At 38.3% G+C, this 21,618-nt stretch overlaps 1 protein-coding gene across 6 annotated transcripts in view; it reads right to left on the reverse strand.

Annotated features, from left to right (window-relative positions):
• Window positions 1-21,618, reverse strand: part of TENM1 (teneurin transmembrane protein 1) — a 313,634-nt gene that overhangs the window by 108,579 nt on the left and 183,437 nt on the right. For all 6 annotated transcript variants that reach the window (XM_014258759.2, XM_088062503.1, XM_088062504.1 and 3 more), the window contains 5 exons: window positions 20,736-20,935; window positions 19,274-19,484; window positions 15,986-16,087; window positions 14,743-14,937; window positions 11,654-11,854 (listed from right to left, as the gene is read on the reverse strand). In XM_014258759.2, the coding sequence (XP_014114234.1) occupies window positions 11,654-11,854; window positions 14,743-14,937; window positions 15,986-16,087; window positions 19,274-19,484; window positions 20,736-20,935 (909 nt within the window). The remainder of the gene's footprint in view (window positions 1-11,653; window positions 11,855-14,742; window positions 14,938-15,985; window positions 16,088-19,273; window positions 19,485-20,735; window positions 20,936-21,618) is intronic.

A 21,618-nucleotide genomic window follows, 5' to 3' on the forward strand; every position in this document is an offset into this window, starting at 1 on the left:
CAGGAGGCAAAGGCACTTCAGAAGGTTGGGTCTTCCTCAGATAGACCAGAGTTGCAGAAAAGAACTACGCAATAGCCAGTAACTTCAGAAAATAAAGGTGGGGGATCCAAACTTCACACAGCCCTGACTATTATTTGGGATAATTCAGACACAATTGCACAATGATCAACTACATCTACCAAAGGCAAAACTTCCCCAAAACTTCTTCATTCCCCAAACATTACTTCACTTTAAACCTTCCTACTCTAAGTTCTAAGTAGAAAACTTTCTGGTGTCTTGACTTGCAGTTACCTAACTACCTTTCTTATCTTCTTACCACACGTCACAACATATAAAATAAACCCACTGGAACTAAAATGCTGTATCCTCACTGTTTGTTACTCAGAATGTTTCACTATCCATACAGTGGTGGTTTTAATTGCTTTCTGGAAATAATCCTACCACCATATCATTGAACTTATTCTTGATTCATCAGGTACTCTATAAATAACTCTTCTGGCCTCCAGTAGGAAGGTTGCCATTAGCACTACTGTGTATTACAAAATGTATGAATGTAATTGCACTTAAAAGGCCCTGTAAGGTTGTTTCTGATAATGTTACATCTATTTACAAGTATCTTTTTGAAACTGGAAGCCTCAATTTGCTTTCATACAAAATGTACTTGTGTAGAAAAGTAATCAGTGGACAGACAGAAAGGTCTAGAGGGCAAATACAACAGAGGCTGGGGAAATGACAGAGCAACTTTTTCCCCTTCTGAGATCTTTTATCACACTTTTTTCACCCAGTTTTATTTTTCATCTGATGAAGATTTTTGTCCTGATCCAAATCCAACTTATGTATATAAAAAACCTCACACTATATTGATTTCACTGTGGTTCAAAATGGTATTTTTACAGTACAAAAATTTAATCAATACAGCCTGAAGAAGCTGGACTGGTAATGGTAAACATACTAACAGATATTCCATTTCAGGCAGCCAAAGCACTGAAAATTGATACCACCAAAAAGGATTCCTCATTTGGCACTGGGAACATCTCTATGTACCCAGCCATAGCACTGGGGCAAAGGAGAATACAACTATGCTGGGCTTGCCACATAAGAGACTTCAGCTGCAGAACTTGTCTCTTTCTTGAGATGATACAGGTTGGCAGGTTGGACAAGGCCAGTGTGGGCAACATTTAAAATAAATGAGTAGAAGTGTAACCTAATAGCAAGGAAGATTAAACTGACACAAGGGCAAGGAAAAGCACACAGAAATCTGACCAGGACATTTTTAAAACACTGTTGTCCAAGTAAATGTGGAGTTTCCTTGTCAAATTTGGTCCTGTTTTATAATTTGTCTTCACTGTTTCATTTCAAGTTGTACTTGTAGCAAAGCAGTGAGAGTCAGTCATCAATGGTGACTTTGACTAACAAGCTCTGAAATACTCTGCAACACCCCAAGAACCACAAAAGGAAGTGCTGTGCAATGTCTACCTTGTTGGGTAATTTGTTTGATCAGGAGAGTGGTATGAAAGCAGCTCAGAACAATCTGTCATGAGCCATAATGAGAGAGATGAAAGCAATGCCTTTGTGCTCACTCACAGGGGGGAAAATGCAATTCACAGTTCCTTGGACTGAAAAGCCAGTTGTGCAGGAAAAATGGGAAACCTGTTGAGCAAGTGACAGACCACAAGAATCAGGGAAGGCATGAGGCCCGTGATAACGATGAGAAACCTGAAGAACAACCATGGCTTTGTGGGGAAAAGGGAAATAGGCAAAGAGATGGCTCAGTAGGTTAATTCAGTATAGCTGTCTCACAGGTACAGCCTGAACTAATACAGCATCAAAAGAAAATAAAGATTTTGAGACACTTATTTGCAGCAAAAGTTCACCAGATTGTCTGAGGGGATCAGGATATGTCTGTATAAGCACTAAATTTTCTATGGTACACAGAACAACTATTGTTAACACTGATTCAGGCTCTGATCAGAATATAAATCTTTTCATTTTGATTTCAGTTTGATTATTGATACCCAATAAAGAAACAATGATTTATTAAAGTATTATTTCCAACAAGTAGGCACCATCTTTAATTCACTGGCTTGTAGGATGACCTTTGAATGTGGGTCCCCTCACATAAATTGTGCTGGTCTGAGCTTTGAATGTTGGATGTACTTGCTGACTTCAGTAATGAACGTATATTTTACTTATCCTATTTTGAAAAAGCTCAAAATGCTGAAAAGGTGGGCATTGGCATATACTTATGAATGTATTACATGAAAATCTATTCAGTTTCATCTGTGTAATAGCAATGGCAGCCCACAAGTGACAGAGATGCCATTGTTGCCCAAATCACACACAGAGCTGGTATTCAGAAGGATAGGGGATAATGATTTGCAGGATGTACATCTATGCCCTGGGACTGAATATTTTTAAAATGATGTGATTTTTATCTTATTTTTTTCAATGAAGAGCCAGTCTACATGGACAGAGAGAAATCTGTTCAGCCTGGAGAAGCTTCAGGGTGACCTAACTGTGGCCTTCCAGTACCTGAAGGGAGCAAGGAAGAGGGAGAAGAATGGTGGAAAAGGGCTGCAGTGATAGGGCACAGGGAAATGGCTTTAAACTGAAAGAAGGTAGATTAAGATTAGGTATTAGGAAGACATTCTTAACTCTGAGAGTGGTGAGTCACAGACACAGGTTGTCCAGAGAAGCCGTGGGTGCCTCATCCCTGGAAGTGTTCAATGCCAGGTTGGAAGGGGCCCTGAGAAACATGACCTAGTGGAAGATGTCAGTGTTCAAAGCAGGGAAGTTGGAGCGTGCCTTTAAACCCAAGTCATTCTATCATTCAATGAAACACTGAATCAACTAAAATAAGGCTTTGGTCTGTGTGTTCCCAACAATCAATCTGTATTACAGGAAAAACTATTGTGAGAAATCAAAAGTCATTACCAGCTTTTAAGTAACATCTCAGGTTCACAGGCAAAATCAAAAGCAGATGAAGAAGCTGGCCTTGCTTCCTCTCATTTTAGCACAAATAAACAGTTCCTTGGACAAATTCTGCAGTGAGGCATAACAAGCTCTTGCACAAAAGCAAGGAGTGTGGCCTCAATTAGCACAAGTTCCACAGCACTCAGCATCTGCCCAACTACACTGTCCATCCACACACAGGAAGCAAATGTCCCTGGTGCTCATAGCTGAGCCTGTGCAGGTGAGTGCAGACACAAAGCAGCTCCCAGTAAATAAACCATAACTTCCTCTGTGTCAGCAGCACAAACAGAAATAGCAGCATGCATCTGGCAGCTGCTGATCTGCCTGAGTGCTGCCAAATCAAAGGTGCAGCTCATGACTTGCATTTTTTCTGTGGAGCCTGGTACCAGCTCCTCAGAGCTGGCAGAGGCGCCACCAGGCTGGCCACCCTTCTTCAGGGCATTTTTTAATTCAGCATATGACATGTGAACAATTGTGTCATGTGAACAATCAGCTCTCTGCACTCTGTCAGAAAGTAATTCTGGATTATTGGTGATAGACACTATTTTAACAAACTGTTTATGAAATAGCCAAGGCTTCCTGGACTGAAGAGTAACATACCCAAGTGTACATGGTAGCTACAACACACATGAAGTTTTTGACCCCATTGCCATTAAAATATTCTTGGATAATTATTATGAATTTAGTTTTATTTAAAACATATTACTTGAGTCAACACATTTAAGCCAATGTCCTTAAGGAGGGCAGAGACTGGGAAATCCTTATATGTCTACAGATACAACCCTTGCAACAATATACACAACCAAAACCCTTAGAAATGCAGTATGTAGGGAAGTTCTCATAGGCTTTTACCAATAGCAATTGCCTATTTTCAGAGGAAGTTAAAATTCACAGACTCTGCTGTGTAAATATGTTGAAATTAAAGATATTTTGTACAACACTTACCATAACAACCAAAAATATAAAAAATATCTGGTTATTAGGGACTGACACAGCACACTTTGCACAACAGATGTTCTGAAATTCACTGAAGGACAAAAACTCTAGTTGTTCTAGTGCTCTTTTGTACCCTTGCTCTAGCAATTCCCATTTGTGCTTTTTCAGCTGTGAGGTAATAGAAGCTCACTCTAACACAAGAACACTCCTATAAAAGACAGTGGTATGGATAATTTGTAGAGTTTCATCTTTGGATTTGGCTTAGCAAATTAGAAGTGGAAGATTTCCTATGTCATTTCTGTTCTGTTGCTCACCTGAGCTGCTTTTCCCCCTGCACTGCAGCACCCACCAGCAGAACATTACCACAGCTTCTCTACTTCAGAGTACTCTTTTACAAAGGGTTATTGTGGAGTGCAAGTCTTCTGTAGTCATAATTTTCATCTTAACATTTTCTTGACTGTTCATGAAAGAACTTTCCATCCTATATCCTGTCAGTTGTTTTAGCATGGTTCTTAATCCCTGTTCAGTAGATTGACACCTGTGTTGGTGGTCAGGTTGAGACGTAAAAGAGGGATCCAGGCATTTAACTACAAATATACACCTTTAAACCCCTTGCTTACCTTACCTAATTCAAGGGTCCTTGAACCATTTTGGCACCTGAGCTGCTACTAAAATCCCAGGTTTACTCACCTGCTACTTACTCGCCAGGTTTTGGTACTAGGTAATGAAGCATCTCTGTGTTAAGAGCACTAGTTTTGCAATCTGCAGGACCTTGCACCACCGCTGCCCAAGAAACATCACTCTTCTGGGGCTGGCCTAGCACAAAGCACAGTGAGAGGGACATTCCTGACAGGATGGACCCCCTGTAGAGGCACAGTGCCATGGAGACAGAAAGGAAAGCCTCTGTCAGCTACCCAGAGTGGAGCATAAACAGAACCATTTTGCCATCACCAGAGCAATTTCGGTATCTCCCTCCTGGGTAAGCCAGGAGTTGGTGAGATAAAAGCATCCAAAACTTAGTCTGTGGATTCCACCCTGTGAAAAAAGTAACACCTTGCTGTAGATTAGACTAGGCTTTACAAAAACTGACAACTAAATTGCACTTACACTGGAATGAGGAATATTTCCATTAATTGCTGAATGAGGTGCAGACAGCAATAGATTAAGAATCTTAATTTTCAGGAAGAAAAAGGAAAGGGCCATTATTTTCGGCATCTGCAAAATAAGCAGCAGTTAGCTGAAAAACACTCCATATTTCCTCTTTGTGTATCTCATACCCTCAACTTATCCTATTACTTGAATCAATACATTACAACATCAGGTATTTTTGGTTCCTTGTGGACTGATTTAAACATGTAGGATAATTAATTTTTATTGGAGTGCTTCTTCACTGCCTTGAATTTCTCAGGTTTTTAATTCTGCAGAGATACATATTAAGTGTTCCAGTCTTTAACTAGTATGTTTTTAATAGAAACCTTGCTCACCAGATACATTCTTGCAAACCCTTGCAACCCTACAGGAGATACAAATCAAACTAGTCACACATTGTTTTTTTCTTTTCAATGAAATATACAGTAATAGGGAAGAGTCTTTCTACAATGTTAGACAACGTACAGCAAAGGAACTTCAATCACCCTTTTAATTAGCACAGCAGTAATAGGCAAAGCTCCTCACAAATTACAGAAAGAGGACAGTTAGATGAAATTAAGTAAGTCCATAATTTCTTACGAACAAAACAGTGGCGGATGTTTCTAGTATAATTAAAAAGTTCTTGAGATTTGTCTAAAATAGGGAGCAAAGGGGAAGCACCAATGTGCAACTGAGCAATCTACAGAAAATGCACAACATCACATTATGTACTGAGGAAATTTCAAGGCTATTTTCACTACCACAGGCTCTCTGTAGTCAACATCCTTGTCCTTGGTAAATGAGAATGACTGACACCCATACATTGCAATTCCTTAAACCTGAAGAGTTTCTGATTATGATGAAATGAGTTCACCTAATTATTTTTTCAAGTTGCAGTTTTTGATGTTTAATTTTGAAACCTATTTGAGATGTCTTGAACTATATTAATATACTTTATTATGCCTTCATTTCTTTTTGAAGTACTTTACCGTAAAAAATGCAGACTTCTAATGATTTTTAAATTACTCCACTTTGCACATATCAATTTACAACAATTACAACATTTTGCATTTTTCAAAGCACTTCAGTTTTAGAGAGGTTTTTTTGCTCCACAAGATATTGAAGGAAGAGGCTGCTGATTCATTTTTACCCTTTGTAAAATTACCACCAATCTTGCTAGGAGAGCTTGTCCAAAAATAGATATGCTAAATACATACCATCTCCATATAATCATTTTAGGATGAACGTTTTTGTGACTAAGAACTGCCAGTATTCTTTTCCCAATCATAATTAGGTTGCTTCAGTGATATAAATAGATTCAGTGGAATTATGACAAATGTCCTGGAGTAAGGGGACAGAAACTGGCCTACTTTGTCTGAATAGATTCTAAAGAAATGAATGCAGGACAGGATGTCAGAGGCATCAGCTCTGTCACAGATTCCTCAGTCTATAATATTTTAGGCACAGTGTTGCAATTAATTAGTGACTCAGGGCTGTATTCTCACCTGAAACACACTGGGACTGCACTGCTGGTGTCACCGCAGTTACACTAATTTATGCAAGGCTCTGCCCCGCTGAACAACTCTGTCATCCATTTTCTCTTGATATATCTCTCCCTTAATCTCAAGGCTCCACGTTAAAGGTGTCAATCTGAGAATAGAAGACGAGTTTTTTTTGTTCAGTTGATGAGCACCTTCAATTAGCCAGAGCTTCCCTTCTACCTGACAGGAGCAGTCAGTACTCACAAGTTTGATTTTCTCTTTCTGAAAAGCACAGCCTAGACGCCTCAAGGGGAGATGACTCATTAACATCAAAGTATTTGGGGTGACAGCTTATAAATAAAGCAACAAAGATCCATAGACAGTAAGTAGAAAGATGATTATACTGAAGTCCTGGTGACATTAAAATAGTGTAGTATCAGTCTTCCATCCTACTGACTGTGTCATGTACCGTTAGCTCACACCCCTATGCACAGGTCAGCTGAGATGTATGCTGAAGGTCTGACTGGTAGTGGATTTTCACATACTATCTTAACAGGGTTCAGCATGGTGTAAAGATGTTGAGACTCTGAAATACTCCAAGGATGACCTCTTTCACTACAGCTGGTTTTCACAAAACATATTATGTAATCAGTCTGACTTTGAACAAAGTATGAAACTTTTGTTCTCACCACCTCGTAGAGGCAGGGGAAGACTAAATGAGAAGTGGAACTCAGTCTCTTGTGCATTTCTCTTGGGCACTTCTACTGTCAGATGGCTAAACTGGTAATGGCTAAATGTCTTTGAGCACTTTGGTGTGACTTGCCAAAGGATGAAAAAAGTAGGAAAAAACTAAAATTAAGTGGGGAAAGTGGCAACAAGATAGCAACAAATTAATTCCAAAACAGAATATGTTCCTTTGTGTTGTGAGGATTATGGATTTTTAATTTCAGTGCTTTATATCAGAGAAGCATTTGTTTTTTCACAGGCTAGTTATTAGAGAAGATGAAATCACATTTTCTTTATTTTTTAGCATGAGCTGAAGCCATTTAAATACTTGAAGATGACCTATTTGCCATATGGTTGGTGCTACTGCTGGGAACATCTTGGACAATGCAGAATTGTAGCAATGCTGGTGCTGTTTCTTGTTGTCTTGGAAACACTTTGAGAATTAAAATGGTGAAAGACAGCTCTTCTCAGAGATGTCTGTGGATCTCTGACTGAGAGCAGCTTAGCTTGACCCTGATGCCTGTGCTTCCCTTCAGGCAAAATGGACTTAACTCCCCTTATCCCTTGCACAGTCCAAAGAATACTGAAGAAAGCAGGACAGATGACCGTTCGACGGACGGCAAGTAAAACAACTAAAGAATTGAAGTTTGTGCAGAAGAAGATGCTGGATCTCTGTGTATTTCAACATGGACTACACCACAGCTAAAGGATGCAAGCAATGTCTGCCCAGGCCAGTAGGAATGGAAGAATCAACTGTATTACTTCAATAATGACTGCAAGCTAGGGATTCTTACCACTGGAATTTTAACAGCTGTGTCCCAGGTACAGGACTTGGAAGAACTCTGCTGGAATAACTCTACGTGGCTTCTCTGATTTCTGACACTGGAGTAATTTTGAAGCAGTGAAAGCCATGGCTTCTTTTTGACCCTCAGCATCCAGGCCAGTTGGCAAACTGGCACACCAGGCTAATCCATCTCCCTCATGGTAAATACATGTCAGTCTATAACCATATAGAACAGTTAGAACACTTTGATCTTGTCCATATAATAAACCAAAGAGAGACAGAAGGTACTTTTAAAATTTCTTCTCTGGATCACAGGAGATCATATGGCTGTAGAAAAGACACAGCAATGTTGTTTTGATTGGTGTAGCTACAAATCTGCCAGAATCTCTCCAGGGTGAAATTCAGTTGATTCTGCCTAAAGAAGGCAGAATAATCAGAGGTGTATTATCTGTATGTTTGTAGTCAGTTGATAGGAAGAGCCTTTACAAAGATGCCAATAAGAAGCAAGGCAAAGTATAAATGAAAACCATGTCATCTCTGGGAGAGGTAAATTGAAGTGTAAGCTAACAAAGGAAAATGACTTTTCATGGAAGTTCAATATTGTAGGGTACAAAGATGACAAATATATCTGAAACAGATATCCAGTTAAGGATATTGAAAGGATGGATCTTAACAGAGCTGAACAAAAAGCCAGCCTAAGTTGTGTCCTACAAGCAGTATAGGATTAGCAATACTAAGTGGCTGAACAACTTTCAAGTCATATTGAGCTGCTTTTATTGAGAAACAATTTAAACACAATGAAAACATATCCTGACAGCTGCTTTGGAGTTCTGCAAGAGGATTTTCTGGCCCTCAAGGGATGGCAGTTGTCCAGCAATAACTTTGGAAACAGCAGGAGTATCTGGAGGTGGTGCAGTGATACTGAGTTATGTCAGTCCACAGGTCAGAACAGAGATCAGGCTGGACAGTGGAAAGGACTTCAAGTAATTTGCCTTTCACCTCACAGAAAGAAACATGATAGCAAGACTGCAGTTATTCAAACTAGGAGTGGAAGGGGCACTTTTTAGCAGAGAGGGCCAGACATAATTGAAACAATTTATCTAGGAAATGGTAGATTACCCTTCTTTTTCAAGTCTTTGTATGAAGCTTCACTTTCAATAAACTAAACAGAAACTATGAGTGTCAAGCAAAAACTGAAGGATGATTGTTATTTTTTGGTAATGTTCTACAGAAAATCCAACAACATGAACAACACGGTCTTTTCCAGCCTGAAAAAATCCATGAATGATTCCAGAGCTCAGGCTGGGCCCTCAAACATTGGCAATTCTTAAGGACATGCATGGGTCATAGTCACTCTTCATCTCTCTTCCACCCATACCAATTCTTGTCTTTCCCCAGTCTGCCACTTTTAAAATGGAAGTTTATATCATTTGAGGAGCTAGAGACAGGCAGGTAGGGAAAGGTATCATAGAGGTGGCTCATCCCTCTTCAGGTTGGGCCGCACTGTATCTGGAACAATATATTCAAAAACATTCTAGAACCTTTGTTCCTTCTCCATTTTTAAGTCTGCCAGGATATACTAACTTCTATTTTAAAAATCACATGAAACTTGATACAAAGTATCCTTGTATTTTGAAAGTATTTGGAATTTGCTGGGGAACACAGAAATCCTCAGGACAAGAGCCTATATTCTTCAAGGTGCTACAGAAAGGCAAATTTTCACAGCACTGAGAATGATGTGATACAGAGATGGCAAAGTGCAAGTGTTTGAGGCAGGCTGAGACTGCTGGTCTCTCAGTTGCAAAGCTCTGCTGTTGTCTGACTCTAAACAGTCTGTGCTTTACCCATTTCATCCTCTTCATTGTACAGAACCTTGTGACTTTCTCCATTCACATGTGACAACTTGTTTATTGTGACCTTGTTAGTCCTCTTATGTTTCCTTCTTATTCATTTGATGTTTTCATTACTCACTAAAATCAAGCTTTATTTTCAACATGCACAGCAATCACTGATCCTAGGAGGAACATCTCAGGCACTAATGAACAACTATACTTCAGTCTAACACTCACTGTACTTCCTAGAGCAGCCTCAATCCAGTCTAACACCTAAGAAGAAACATATATTTGAAAGAAGTCTGAAGCATCTGGCTTTGCTGCCTGTTGGTAGTTGTAAAAGCATCCTTTGATAACTCAGGATACAGTAGGGATGAAGAGAGGTACTTTCTCTTCTGATGAAGGTAAAGAGGTTTCCTTCCAAAAATGTTCAAAGCAGCTTTGGAGGTTATTATTAGCCTTTTGATTCCTCACTTAATATCTAACTGCCCCATGCAGCTGACACAACAGACCCATCTGAGACTAATATTGCTTTATGAGCTACAATAACATTGTATTAAAAAAGAATTAGTTTGCAGTATTTTGTGAGTAAAAAATTAGTACATAGCTAACACCTCTCCTAATTATTTGTTTCATTAATGGAAATACTACTGTTATACTAAGCTTCAGAGAATATTTTCAATAAGAAATAAAATACAGGATAAAAATGCAAGCAACTAGGCTTTTGGTGAAAACCAATAAAAAGTCAATTCTTATCAAAGCAGGTGCCATATCTGACAGTATCAGACTAAAACTCCATACATTAATTTTGGAGTGTAGAATGAATGCAAGGTCCTTGTAACAAATACCAAAAATTATTAGCAGGTAAATATTTTGTTACTTAAAAATTCATCATGTAGAGGAACATTTTATAAGTCCCCACTTAAATATCATAATCACACACTTTAAAGATTGGAGCAGAAATTCATACTGTTCCAAGTGCTCTTCTGAATGATGATTTCTAAGACAAATTGGTGAACTGGACCACTGGCTGTATTCCACAGTATTCAGCAGATCTGTCACTTGCATCTATTCTCTACTGGGATGTGCTGCTTATCATGTGAGATTCTAGCTCTGTGGGCTCTACAGGGGAAAAAACAGTAGCACCTACATTGGTAATGACATGCTCCATTACAGAACCAAATGTGCAGAGTGCATTCATTTCAAGAAAATGAAATGTAAATGTATAAAGCATGTAGGAAATCCATTTAAACTCTTAATCAAGTTTAGGGGGATCAAACCTTCATGGTCCTCTAAGGAGGAAGAGAATTTTTATCCTAATGTGAGACAATTATGGTCTTTTTTGTTTAAAGATTTTTTTGACAGAGCTTTCTTACTCATCATTGTGTTTGGATTTTTTTTTTTAAAATTTATCTTCCCAGTCTCTCTCGGAACTGTGGATTCCCCAATTGCATGAGGTGCAATCCCTGACAGGTGCTCAGCAGCTCAGGTGAGAGTCATACTTGCCTAGTCATACAGTGCAAGTCAGGAGGCATCTGCCCTCCTGCAGGACTACTGTTTTCAATGTCACGCCACCAGGCAGAAACATTCTTGTCACAGAGAAAATGCATTTCTTATCCTTGGCAACTGAAAGCCAGCTGCTAACAAGCCCATGAAGTGCCATGCCACAGTACTCCTGGTTCACCCCCATCTTGTTTTTTAAATTCTTATTAGCACAGTAACAGCAACTACATTCTTTCATGACTCCAGCAGAAAGCATAGGCAATGTTGACAAAGCCAAGTGTCCATCATACCTGTGGAACAGTCTGGACCCGTCCACTGTGGCTCACAGCTGCAGAGTCCCGTGTCCAGGAGGAAGGTGCCGTGCCCTGAGCACTGCTCCTGGCACACGGGCAGCGCTGTCTCACAGTTCACCCCGCCCCAGCCCGTGGAGCAGTGACATTCCCCTTGGACGCACACACCGTGGCCAGAGCACATTGGATCCAGGCAGTCCTCTGGAAAGCAGGGAATATACAACTTAGAGCACAAAATTCACACCTTTGCAGTTATTTACTAGTGAAATACATCAGGGATTTAGATTAATTTGATGATTTTTTTGTGCAAATACCCAACTGGAACAATATTAACAAACACAAGAGAAAATCAGTCTGTTAACTTCTGGGCAAAAGGATAAGTGAAAACAAGAAAAAAAGCAAGCACTTAGACTGTTAGAGGTCATATGAATCATGTAATGGATTTTCTCTTATTTTTAAAACACAGATTCCCAGGACAGATTGATTGGTCTGCGTTGGTGAAGTCTGTGCTTCAGTAGTAGGGCTGGGAAACAGCTGGAGTAATTAATTGTTATTTCTGTAATTGTGCTTTGTACTTCCATTTGGATATTTGTGGACTGTGTTTTATTTACATCTGGAAAAAGAAAGATTTATTCTTTCACCTTCCTGTGAAAAGCTATCTCTATAGATGAAAATTTGCTACAAAAAAAAAGGTTATCCCCTAAGATTGAGTAGTGAATCTCTGACTCAATGCTAGCTGTAAAAAAAAAATTCCCATACACATAAAAAATGTGTGCTGTGCAATTGCAGGTAATGAACAGCTTCATAAAAGCCATAATGTACTGATGAACAATTTGCAAACAAAGAACTAAATTTCTTCTCAATTTGGATTAAACTATTCCTAGTGAAAAATTCAGGAGCTCTGTAGAGGAATTTAAATAAGCTGGTTAGTGCTGTATGGAACAACATATTCTTTCACAAAGCCCCAGCACTGCTTTAACAAGACAGGTTTTAAGCAGAAAGCAGCCAGCCTTCCCTGGAGGCTGCAGGAAGACTGTAGAGCTGAAGGATCTCTGGGGTCTGAGCATGGGAAACAATTAGCCAGAAGTCTATCCAGGTTATATCATGCTTCAAACTGATCTAAAAGAGCCACTCTGAAAATTTTGCTATGTATTTCTCAAGTGTAAGCACAAGTACTGTTTTAACAATTAAACTGTAAACTTAACAAATAGTATCCTGTGCTATGGGAATGAAGAGATGTTTTCTGCTTCAGGAAGGGAAGGCTAAATACTTCAATCATAGAAATTAATGGCCTCCTGTTTATAGGACCTTTCAACCTAAAAATAAAGAAGTAAAGCTTTATCTTTTGAACTGCTTTGCCACCAATTAAACATCTTATTTCAGTATTTATTTTGTATCTTTTTCAGCCTTCCAGGCTTGTGCACAGCACAGTGTAATTCTGAGACAGAATCAGTGTTTCTGGACAATGCACATCTTGCTAAGCATAGGACAAAAATACATGGCAATTTTCTCTCATCCTGAGACACCTCTTTATTTTGCTGATATTTTAAAATTAATAGAGTGACTCCATTTTAGGAATGGTAATCTTGCAGGACAAATTTGAGGGACCCCCATAGCAATGAGTACATGCAGTTACTGGTGCTCCCTGAACAGTACATCTATTGCTGTATCTGTTAAGAGCACTGCTATAAGACTAAATCTTGTTTACATATAATGAAATAATCTTAATTCCTGACAGAATTCCCTAACTACTGCACAACTTATGTTTTACAATACAAATTGAACAGTCATGTCAAGGACACAGTGTTACAATAAAAACCCACCATACTTGGTTACATGCGTTTGTTCCATCCACCATATTTCTGTATTTCTACATAATTTCACCTTTTTTAAAAAATAAATTTAAATAAGTTTCTTATTAGAAAAATTTAATGCTTTCCTACTCTTAGCTTCAATAGCTGTCTGAGTACATTTATGTCATTTTCTTCCCCCAACCACTTTGCATGATCTCATTATGGCAAGAGACAAATCAACTAAAAACAGCAGTCAGCCTCTCACTATCTACAGGCTTGTTCAGCATCATGGCCTCACTGAGGAAATCTGTATATTACTTGCTTTTTCCCATTTGGGCTTTCTTGGTTTCTGAAACTACCAACAATTGACTATGTCAGAAGCATTCTCTTGATCCTCCCTTTAAAAACTATTCCAGGTATGTCAAATCTATCAAATTCATCCTGGACATTTTTCTGACTAGAGAATTCAAGCAACATAAAAAGCCTCTTGTGTGTGCTACTCAAAAGAATTACTGAAAATCTCTGTTGCAGGAAGCACAAAGTATGCTGTCAGTAGCTCCAGGCTAAGGGGACTAGTGAAAAATCATCAAATCAGGGAAGCACAAGGAAGAGTTCTGCTTTCTGAGGCTATGCACAAGGGAAGAAAGTCAAAGCTGATGAGCTATCTCAGACATGCTGAGGGAAACAACTGCTTCTGTTTATAGATGAGGGTAGAGACACATCACTGCCATACCAGCAAAAATACAGTAGCTTCTTCCCACAGAATTTCCCACTTTTTGTTAGCCAAGCCTTAGAGGATGCCAGTTTAGTGCTGTGAGCAAAGGCTCCCAGTAAAATTGACATATGACAACAGAATTACACAATATGTTCTGGTAAATTAACCTATTTGCTGCCCTTTTGGCTTTATATTGTCAGAAAAATCTAAGTTGTAACAGAATGGAAAAGGGAAAAGCTGATTGCTTTGGAAAACTACCACATCATGTTGTTTAAATGATCTTCTGACTGCTTTACCCTGAGCTTTTGGCCAAATAAAAATAATTTTATCTTTTAAAATAAAAATGTGAACTTTATGTGATCAGTCCACTGGACTGTTACCAAGACCTGAATACCGTTACTTTTGAAAATTTTCTATCTTAACATTACTTTCTGTGAGACAGGAAGGTAGTTTTGAGCAAAATAGTACTGTTTCACAGAAAGCTGATCACATCTCTGTGAGTTTTTAACTACCTTAAACCATAGGTGGAAATTAAAGACAAAAATCAACACCCCTGACTATAGAGAGGAAACTTCACAAACCTTCCTCACAAATCTCTCCTTTGTATCCAGGGACACAGATGCAGACGCCCATGATACAGGTACCATGGCCAAAGCAGGTTGGATCAATACACTGCTCTTCTGGAACATCACACTCTGGTCCTTTCCAGCCATTTCGACACACACAGTGACCTTTCTCATATTCTCCATTTCCGCTGCACAGCACTGGACAGGAATCTGAAGAAGGCAGATTGACCTTTTTAACATATTTACATACTTACATAGATTAACATTTATTGCATTTATCATTCTGTAAAATTGCTTTTCCACTCCAGCTCCTCAATTCTTCATTTGGTTCAAGGGTTGTAACAGACTGAAATCTTTGAACTAGGTAGTGCAGCAGTAATACAGTGTCCTTGTCTCCTCAGTCTGGCTCTCTCGTATACCTTAATTTTGACCAGAAATGGGATAGCTTAGAAGATGAAAAAATCTCTCCCCTTGATTGGCCTCTGCCGAAAATTTGCAGGGATGCCTGAATTTCAGTAAGATTAATATTTCTTTCCTGTGAACTGAAGCAAGATCCTGCCTTTTTCCTTTTTCTTCTAAGAAGACATAATATAATTAGAATTGTAGCCATTACTGATCTATATGTAAATCAGCAATGTGGAAGCTTACTTTTACAATCCAGTATCAATTTCTGAGCCAATTAAGCCTTAAAAAAATAAACCCTACATTTGAGGAGACATTGGGAAATCATGAGAATTTCTGGACATCACATACAGCAGATAATGGATAATACAGACAGAAATATCTGAAACAGAAGCTCACTTAACACGTTTTTTTTTTTTGCCTTAATGCTGGAAAACTGCCTCTAAGCTGCTTTAAGTTTCTTATCTACACCCTATTCATGTTAAGACCACAGAAGCATTTGATTTACTTATGTTTTCTCCAAAGTAAAACTGTTTGTGACTTTTAAATACCAGAAAACATTATGCTATGCTAACACACCTACTAAAAAATGTATTTTATAATTACAGACAGCATGCAAAGGTGGATGGAGGAACCTATTAAATTTGAAAGTCAGGGAGAGAGAAGTGGTTGATCCTTGTTGACTCAAGTACAGCATAAAGAAACTTTCCACATGTGTGCTTGTACTGTATCTGCCATCTGGCTGGAAAAAGGAATTTAATCTCCTTTAATCACTTTGAATCTTTGCAAGCCCAGCAGTCACACACTATAATCATGATCCCTGTCATGCACCATGGGTCAGTTAATATGAGATTACCTTTTGCACAATCAGGACCAAGGAATCCTGGGAAGCAGTGGCAGTGGCCTGAGATACATTCTCCATTCCCATTGCAATTAGTAGAGCAGTCATCCAGAATTTCTGTTTATTTAGGCAATTGTGCACAAAGAAAAACATAAATTGGTTGAATCAAAATGAATGGCATCTTCACCTCACTCTGCGGGACACATCTCAAAATACAAATAGGTGCAGAAGCAGTAAAAAGCCCATTTTCATTCATAGGGAGCATAAAACAAAATTCCTGTTCAAGCAGCTTACAAATATTTATTAGATTTTTTCTTGACAGCTTTGAGATAACAGGTGCATCATTTATATTACACCAAAAAGCTTTTAAAGTAAGTGTTCATGGAAAATTTACCACCATTAAAAGCACTGCAGGAACCTTAGTATTTGCTGAAAAATGTCCACCTTAAACACTTTCTTTTCTTGCTGAAGTAATTTGTTTGAAACCTGTTTATAGAGTAAATTGCCTTCTATGGTGCTCATTTGAACCATGTGAATTGAATCCCTTGGAGAAGGGCAGGATTTCCACTTCTATACAATCAGATAAACAAAACCATAATATTTTGTACAGTGATGAAATTTAATGTGATAAAGAACTAAGAACTAGATTTGAAGGAAAAAACCCACCTTCAGTTCTGGCCTTAAACTTTCCCATGTTTTATCAAACAGCTTTGTATATTGGGCCACTTAACTTCACACATCTGAGGAGAGGCTCCTATCTGTACAGGGATTAGCTAGTTCAAATTTAAACACATATTTTCTACAGGAATGCAGTGGATTCACTGATTTATATGGATTTCCAATAAAGAATATGAAGTAAATTCAAGCTAAGATGATCCTGTATGAAGTAGGTCACGGTCACAGCAGCTCCAGGACTCTGCAGCCCATGCAGCTGCTGGATGGGAGAGAGGCTCTGGAGCCAGGGAATGTGACTGCCCAATGACCACATCCACTAACATATATGGCAAAGTACCTCTGGCTATAGGATAATGGGAAACTTGATGTCTTTCCCAAAAAATAATTGAGGAAAGATAAGAAAACCCAGAACCTACAATTAATAAAAACAACTAATATAAGTGTACTTTGATCTGAATTATGAGCACTTAGATAAGGATTGGTTCTTAAAATCTCCTATGGTTATTTGAATGCATTCCTCTCAGGCTATCAGTTTATGCTAAAGAACAGGCATTTGATATGAATCTTTTCATCATATATCCATAACCTGTACACAGATGTCTGTTTTGAAGTTAAAAAAAACCAGCTCATTTTTAGAAGGAAGTTTTTCTCACAGAAATGCTTTATATATACTGTTCACTATCAACTCTTCCATTGCTCTATGTGTGCATTTGCCTGCCTTCTCTCAGTTTTCCTAGAATCAAATGGCAAATGATCCCTACATTGACCTGAAATGAAGTATGAATGGTTTGAGAAGTTACTTCCCTTCAATGCAATGTCCAGTTTGGGTTACCCTTTATTTGGTTAACAGAAGTACTTGAAGCATGCTGACTTTTGCATGCAATTTGCCCTTCTTGGGAAAGTCTGATCAGAATTTCAGTAAAGTGTAAGAAAAATCAATTTTGTACATAACTAACATGGAGCATCTTGAAATACAATCAAAAAGATAATGATGAAGGCTGGTTCACAGGAGCATTTGGCAGAGATGCATCCAAGCTCTGTTCTCAGGGTTTCTGGTCCTGGCTGATTCCTTTGCTGGCAGAGATGTCAAATATGACTCCAGACCAGTCTGAGTTAGAATAAGAAGAATGCCTCAAGAATTTTTTTTTTTTTTGTGGACATCCCCAAAGAAACAATCAAGTTATGATGCTTGAAAACTAGGAGAAGATACACAGGTTATGAAAACATAATAGCTGGCAGTATTTTCAAATGCACCAGCAGTAGATTCTTGCAGCAGTGTGAACAGACTTTTTCCCAAAAATATCCTCTTGCAGCCATTCTGAAGATGAAGTACAAGGATTCCTGTCTGCACTGTGGCTCACATACTTCCCTCTTTCACAGTCTCTTCTGCTTATTGGCCACAGAAGGGATGGACAACTTTTTTACCACAAGCAACATGAATTAAACTCTGGCAATTAATTTCATTTTTTTTAGTGGGGGGAGGGGGGAGTAGAAGTTATGCTACTAAATGAAATGTTATTTAAACTCTTGTGTATAAACCCTGCTGTCTTACAATAATAAAAACAAAGGATCAGGAATTTGGATACTGGGATGGGCTGGAGTTTGGCCAGGTTTTGTGGTCTTTGTAGAGCATCTGCAAAGAACCTTCATAAATTGCCTGAATCTTATTTTCTAAGATGGAATCGAATAATGGCATATTTCTTGCAGAAGTTTAACTTTTTTGAACAGAGCAAATATGAAATGTTACACCAGAACAACTCTATCTCAATTTCTACTTTTTTTCTTTTATGCAAGTCCTTCAGAACCTTGATATTTGAATCATACTGTCCTGCTCTGCAAGGTGTTTACCATGAAATAAAAATAGTATCCACTTCTTCTGAAGAGCAGATGGCACATCCATTACTAGTAAAGACATCTTGCTAAACATATGGTAGAACAGGTTAACTAAAGGGTATAGTGGTTAAAGTCTTGCAGCAAACCGAGACTGTCATAAATACAACACTTTACCTAAATTTAAATTCCAAAAAAGCCCCATGTGCAAGGACTGCTCACTCACAACACCTACATCTGCAAACACTTTCCCACCTATACATGTTCAAAGGGCAGGAGGAATCTCATATGCAACCAGGACATTGCCTCCTGTATTTGTCCTCTGTATTCCAAACAAAATGATGCATTTGAATAACTGCATAAAACAACATCCATCCATCAAACACTCACAAACAAATCCACAAAAGATTTTTCAACTTTCAACTGACTAAAACACTGGAAATGAGAACTTAAAGCCTGGATAATTTTTGAAGGATTTACAGCCCACATAAGTAGAGAGGGCAGATATCTCTTTTACTTGAAAAAGTACCAGAAATCATTCAAGCATTTAAGATATCACATAAAAATCTTAACACATGGTAACTTCACACCTAATTAATTTGATAACTTCCATTTTTAATATACAAATGTTGCTATTTATCTAATACTGGCTTAGACACAATGTTGCTCCACTGAGGTTAAGTAAACAAAGATGGAATAAAACATACTTAAGAGAATACTTAAGAGGAGCTGGAATACATAAAATACATCTTTGCAATGTAATAATCAGAATAACAATTATACTGTGATTGTTCTTACCAATAGCTGTAGTTAGTACAAACACTTGCTCTACTTTCTTTCCATCATTGTAGAATGCCATATGCCAAGCTCCTTGATCCATGTACTCGATGAAACCTGTCTCTTGCAGTGAAGTTAAGATCAGGTTCCTGGGAGCTTGCTGAGACTCCTCTGAGTTTTTTGGTTCCTGTTTAATTAACTGTTTTCCATCCATCAGTTTTACAAAATCAAACTGAAATAATAATGAGTAAAAATTAACAACCTAGCAAATATTCATTAATCTATTCTGCATGTCTCCTTTAAACATGAATAAACAGTCAAAATCTTAAGAGGAATTGCCCAAGTATTCACCAATGTGGATAGCAATTGCATAACCTAGTCAATTTAGCTTCCGTTTACATATAAAAAGCATTACTGTAGGTCAGAAACATGGCATCAAAACTGGCACAGCTGTTTGCTATGGCAGGGTAAAATCAGACTTGCTGCACAAGATACAGTAGGTTTACTCCAAAAATTGCATCTCTCTAAAGGGAGTAATTACAAAATTCCCAAGGTGTAGTGCCTGTGCTATGCAGCTATTCATCTCAAATGCCAAGAGCAGATTAAAAACCTGTAGAACAACACTTCTATACCAGATTTTTAAATCCTTGTCCCTTAATATCACTGTCAGATATCAAAACCTAAATATACTTTTTATTTATATTTAATTTTAGTAATACAAGTTGATGCTGACAACTTTAATGCCTGTTAACCTCAAAGCATCAGAGATTCCTATGAATCCTTGTTCAAGAAATATATATATATATATTTCTCTAGGTTTTTTAGGTATTCTGATTTTCAGTAAAGTTCATTGTCAGCTCAACTGAAGATACAGATTCAATTAAAGTCAGTGACAGCTAAAAGTGCTTATTTCTAATATCAAAACTCTAGTAAAAAAATTTGAGGTTAGAGTAGATGATCTCCAGTGGTCCATTATAAACAACGTGACCACCAAGCAATATAGCGTATGACTGCTTAACTAGGTTTTCTCTTGCAAAATCCCCAGGAGTAAGCACTCAAAAATAATTTTGATCTTAGAAACCAGAGACAGCTTTTTTTCTTTTCTATTAACTCTTTATACTGACTGTATAATCTGTTTGTTTTAAGGGACTCATAAAAAGATTAAAGCAGTTTCAAGTGAAATGGAATGTCATCCCTTGCACAGAAGATGCTGTATCTACGCAACAGGACAGTGTGTGTCCAGCCTCCAGACAGTCACATCCCTGCAGTCACAGCTGCTGACCTGTCTGGTACAACACTGCCCCTTCCTCTGAGAGAGCACGGTCTGAGGTATTGCTAGAGCTCAGTAAAAGAAAAGGGTAACCAGACTGTGGTTACAGCCAGTCCTTTCCTTCCTCTCTGGTTTGAAAGTGTGTTGTGAACACTCCTGTCCACTGCTGTTTAAAAATGTAAGAGTGATAGAATCAGGATAATTTCCAGTTACCTGAGTGTGAGTAGGTGGGATGTTTCTTCTGCCATAAATTCCCAGTAGAGAATCCTTTGCCAGTGAAATGTTAAATTTCAGGTACATGGGGTGATGGATGGTAATTTGGAAGCGCCAGAATAAACCAGGTGGGATGGTCTGCATAACTTGTGCTCCAATCTCTACTTCTCCTGTGTCTATGGCCTGGCCCTTCTGAAACACTAATTTTCCAGAAACAAGCAAATAGTCAGTTGAGTATTTACACTGGGTGAAGAAAAGTATAAACATGCCTTAGATATACTGGAATATACAAAAATCAACTTCTAACACAAATAACTGCATTTTTTATTCAACAAGCTGGAAAACACAAATGAACATGTACAATATATTTCCAACAACAGGTGTTATGGGGTATTTTTGTAATGCTTTTTGCTGGAAATCTTGTAACACTGTACAGATTATGAAAAGGTGGAACTGCTGCTGTGTACTGATCTACTGTGATGGTCTTTGCCCATCAACTATGCAAACAAAACACATTCAACTGTGAATACACAGAGTGAGGACAGTGGGAAATTATTCCTCTGGCACATGTTTCAGACAGCTGCTGAAGGGACATTGCAGAAGCTACACAAATGGACCCTAGTGAGGACAGAAAATCTGTCAAATCTGGTAGTTCAGAGCCCCTGTCCAAAGCTTGGATTTCTATTAATCACCATTCCTAATGGTTTTATTATGGTAGTGTTAATCTAGTCCTGGAGAAATAAAGAACATCTCTTCTGGCTTGGTCTTTCTTCATGAAAGTGTAATAGGGGCACGAGGACAGGGAAAGGCACTCTGAAGACAAAACTGGCATAATTTCATAATGCTGAACAATAAATTTGCAGACATCTATCTAAACAATATG

This window comes from Pseudopodoces humilis, chromosome 15, assembly GCF_049639895.1.
Source record: "Pseudopodoces humilis isolate 2021_Gansu_Grassland_sample_001 chromosome 15, ASM4963989v1, whole genome shotgun sequence".
Classification (NCBI taxonomy): domain Eukaryota; kingdom Metazoa; phylum Chordata; class Aves; order Passeriformes; family Paridae; genus Pseudopodoces; species Pseudopodoces humilis.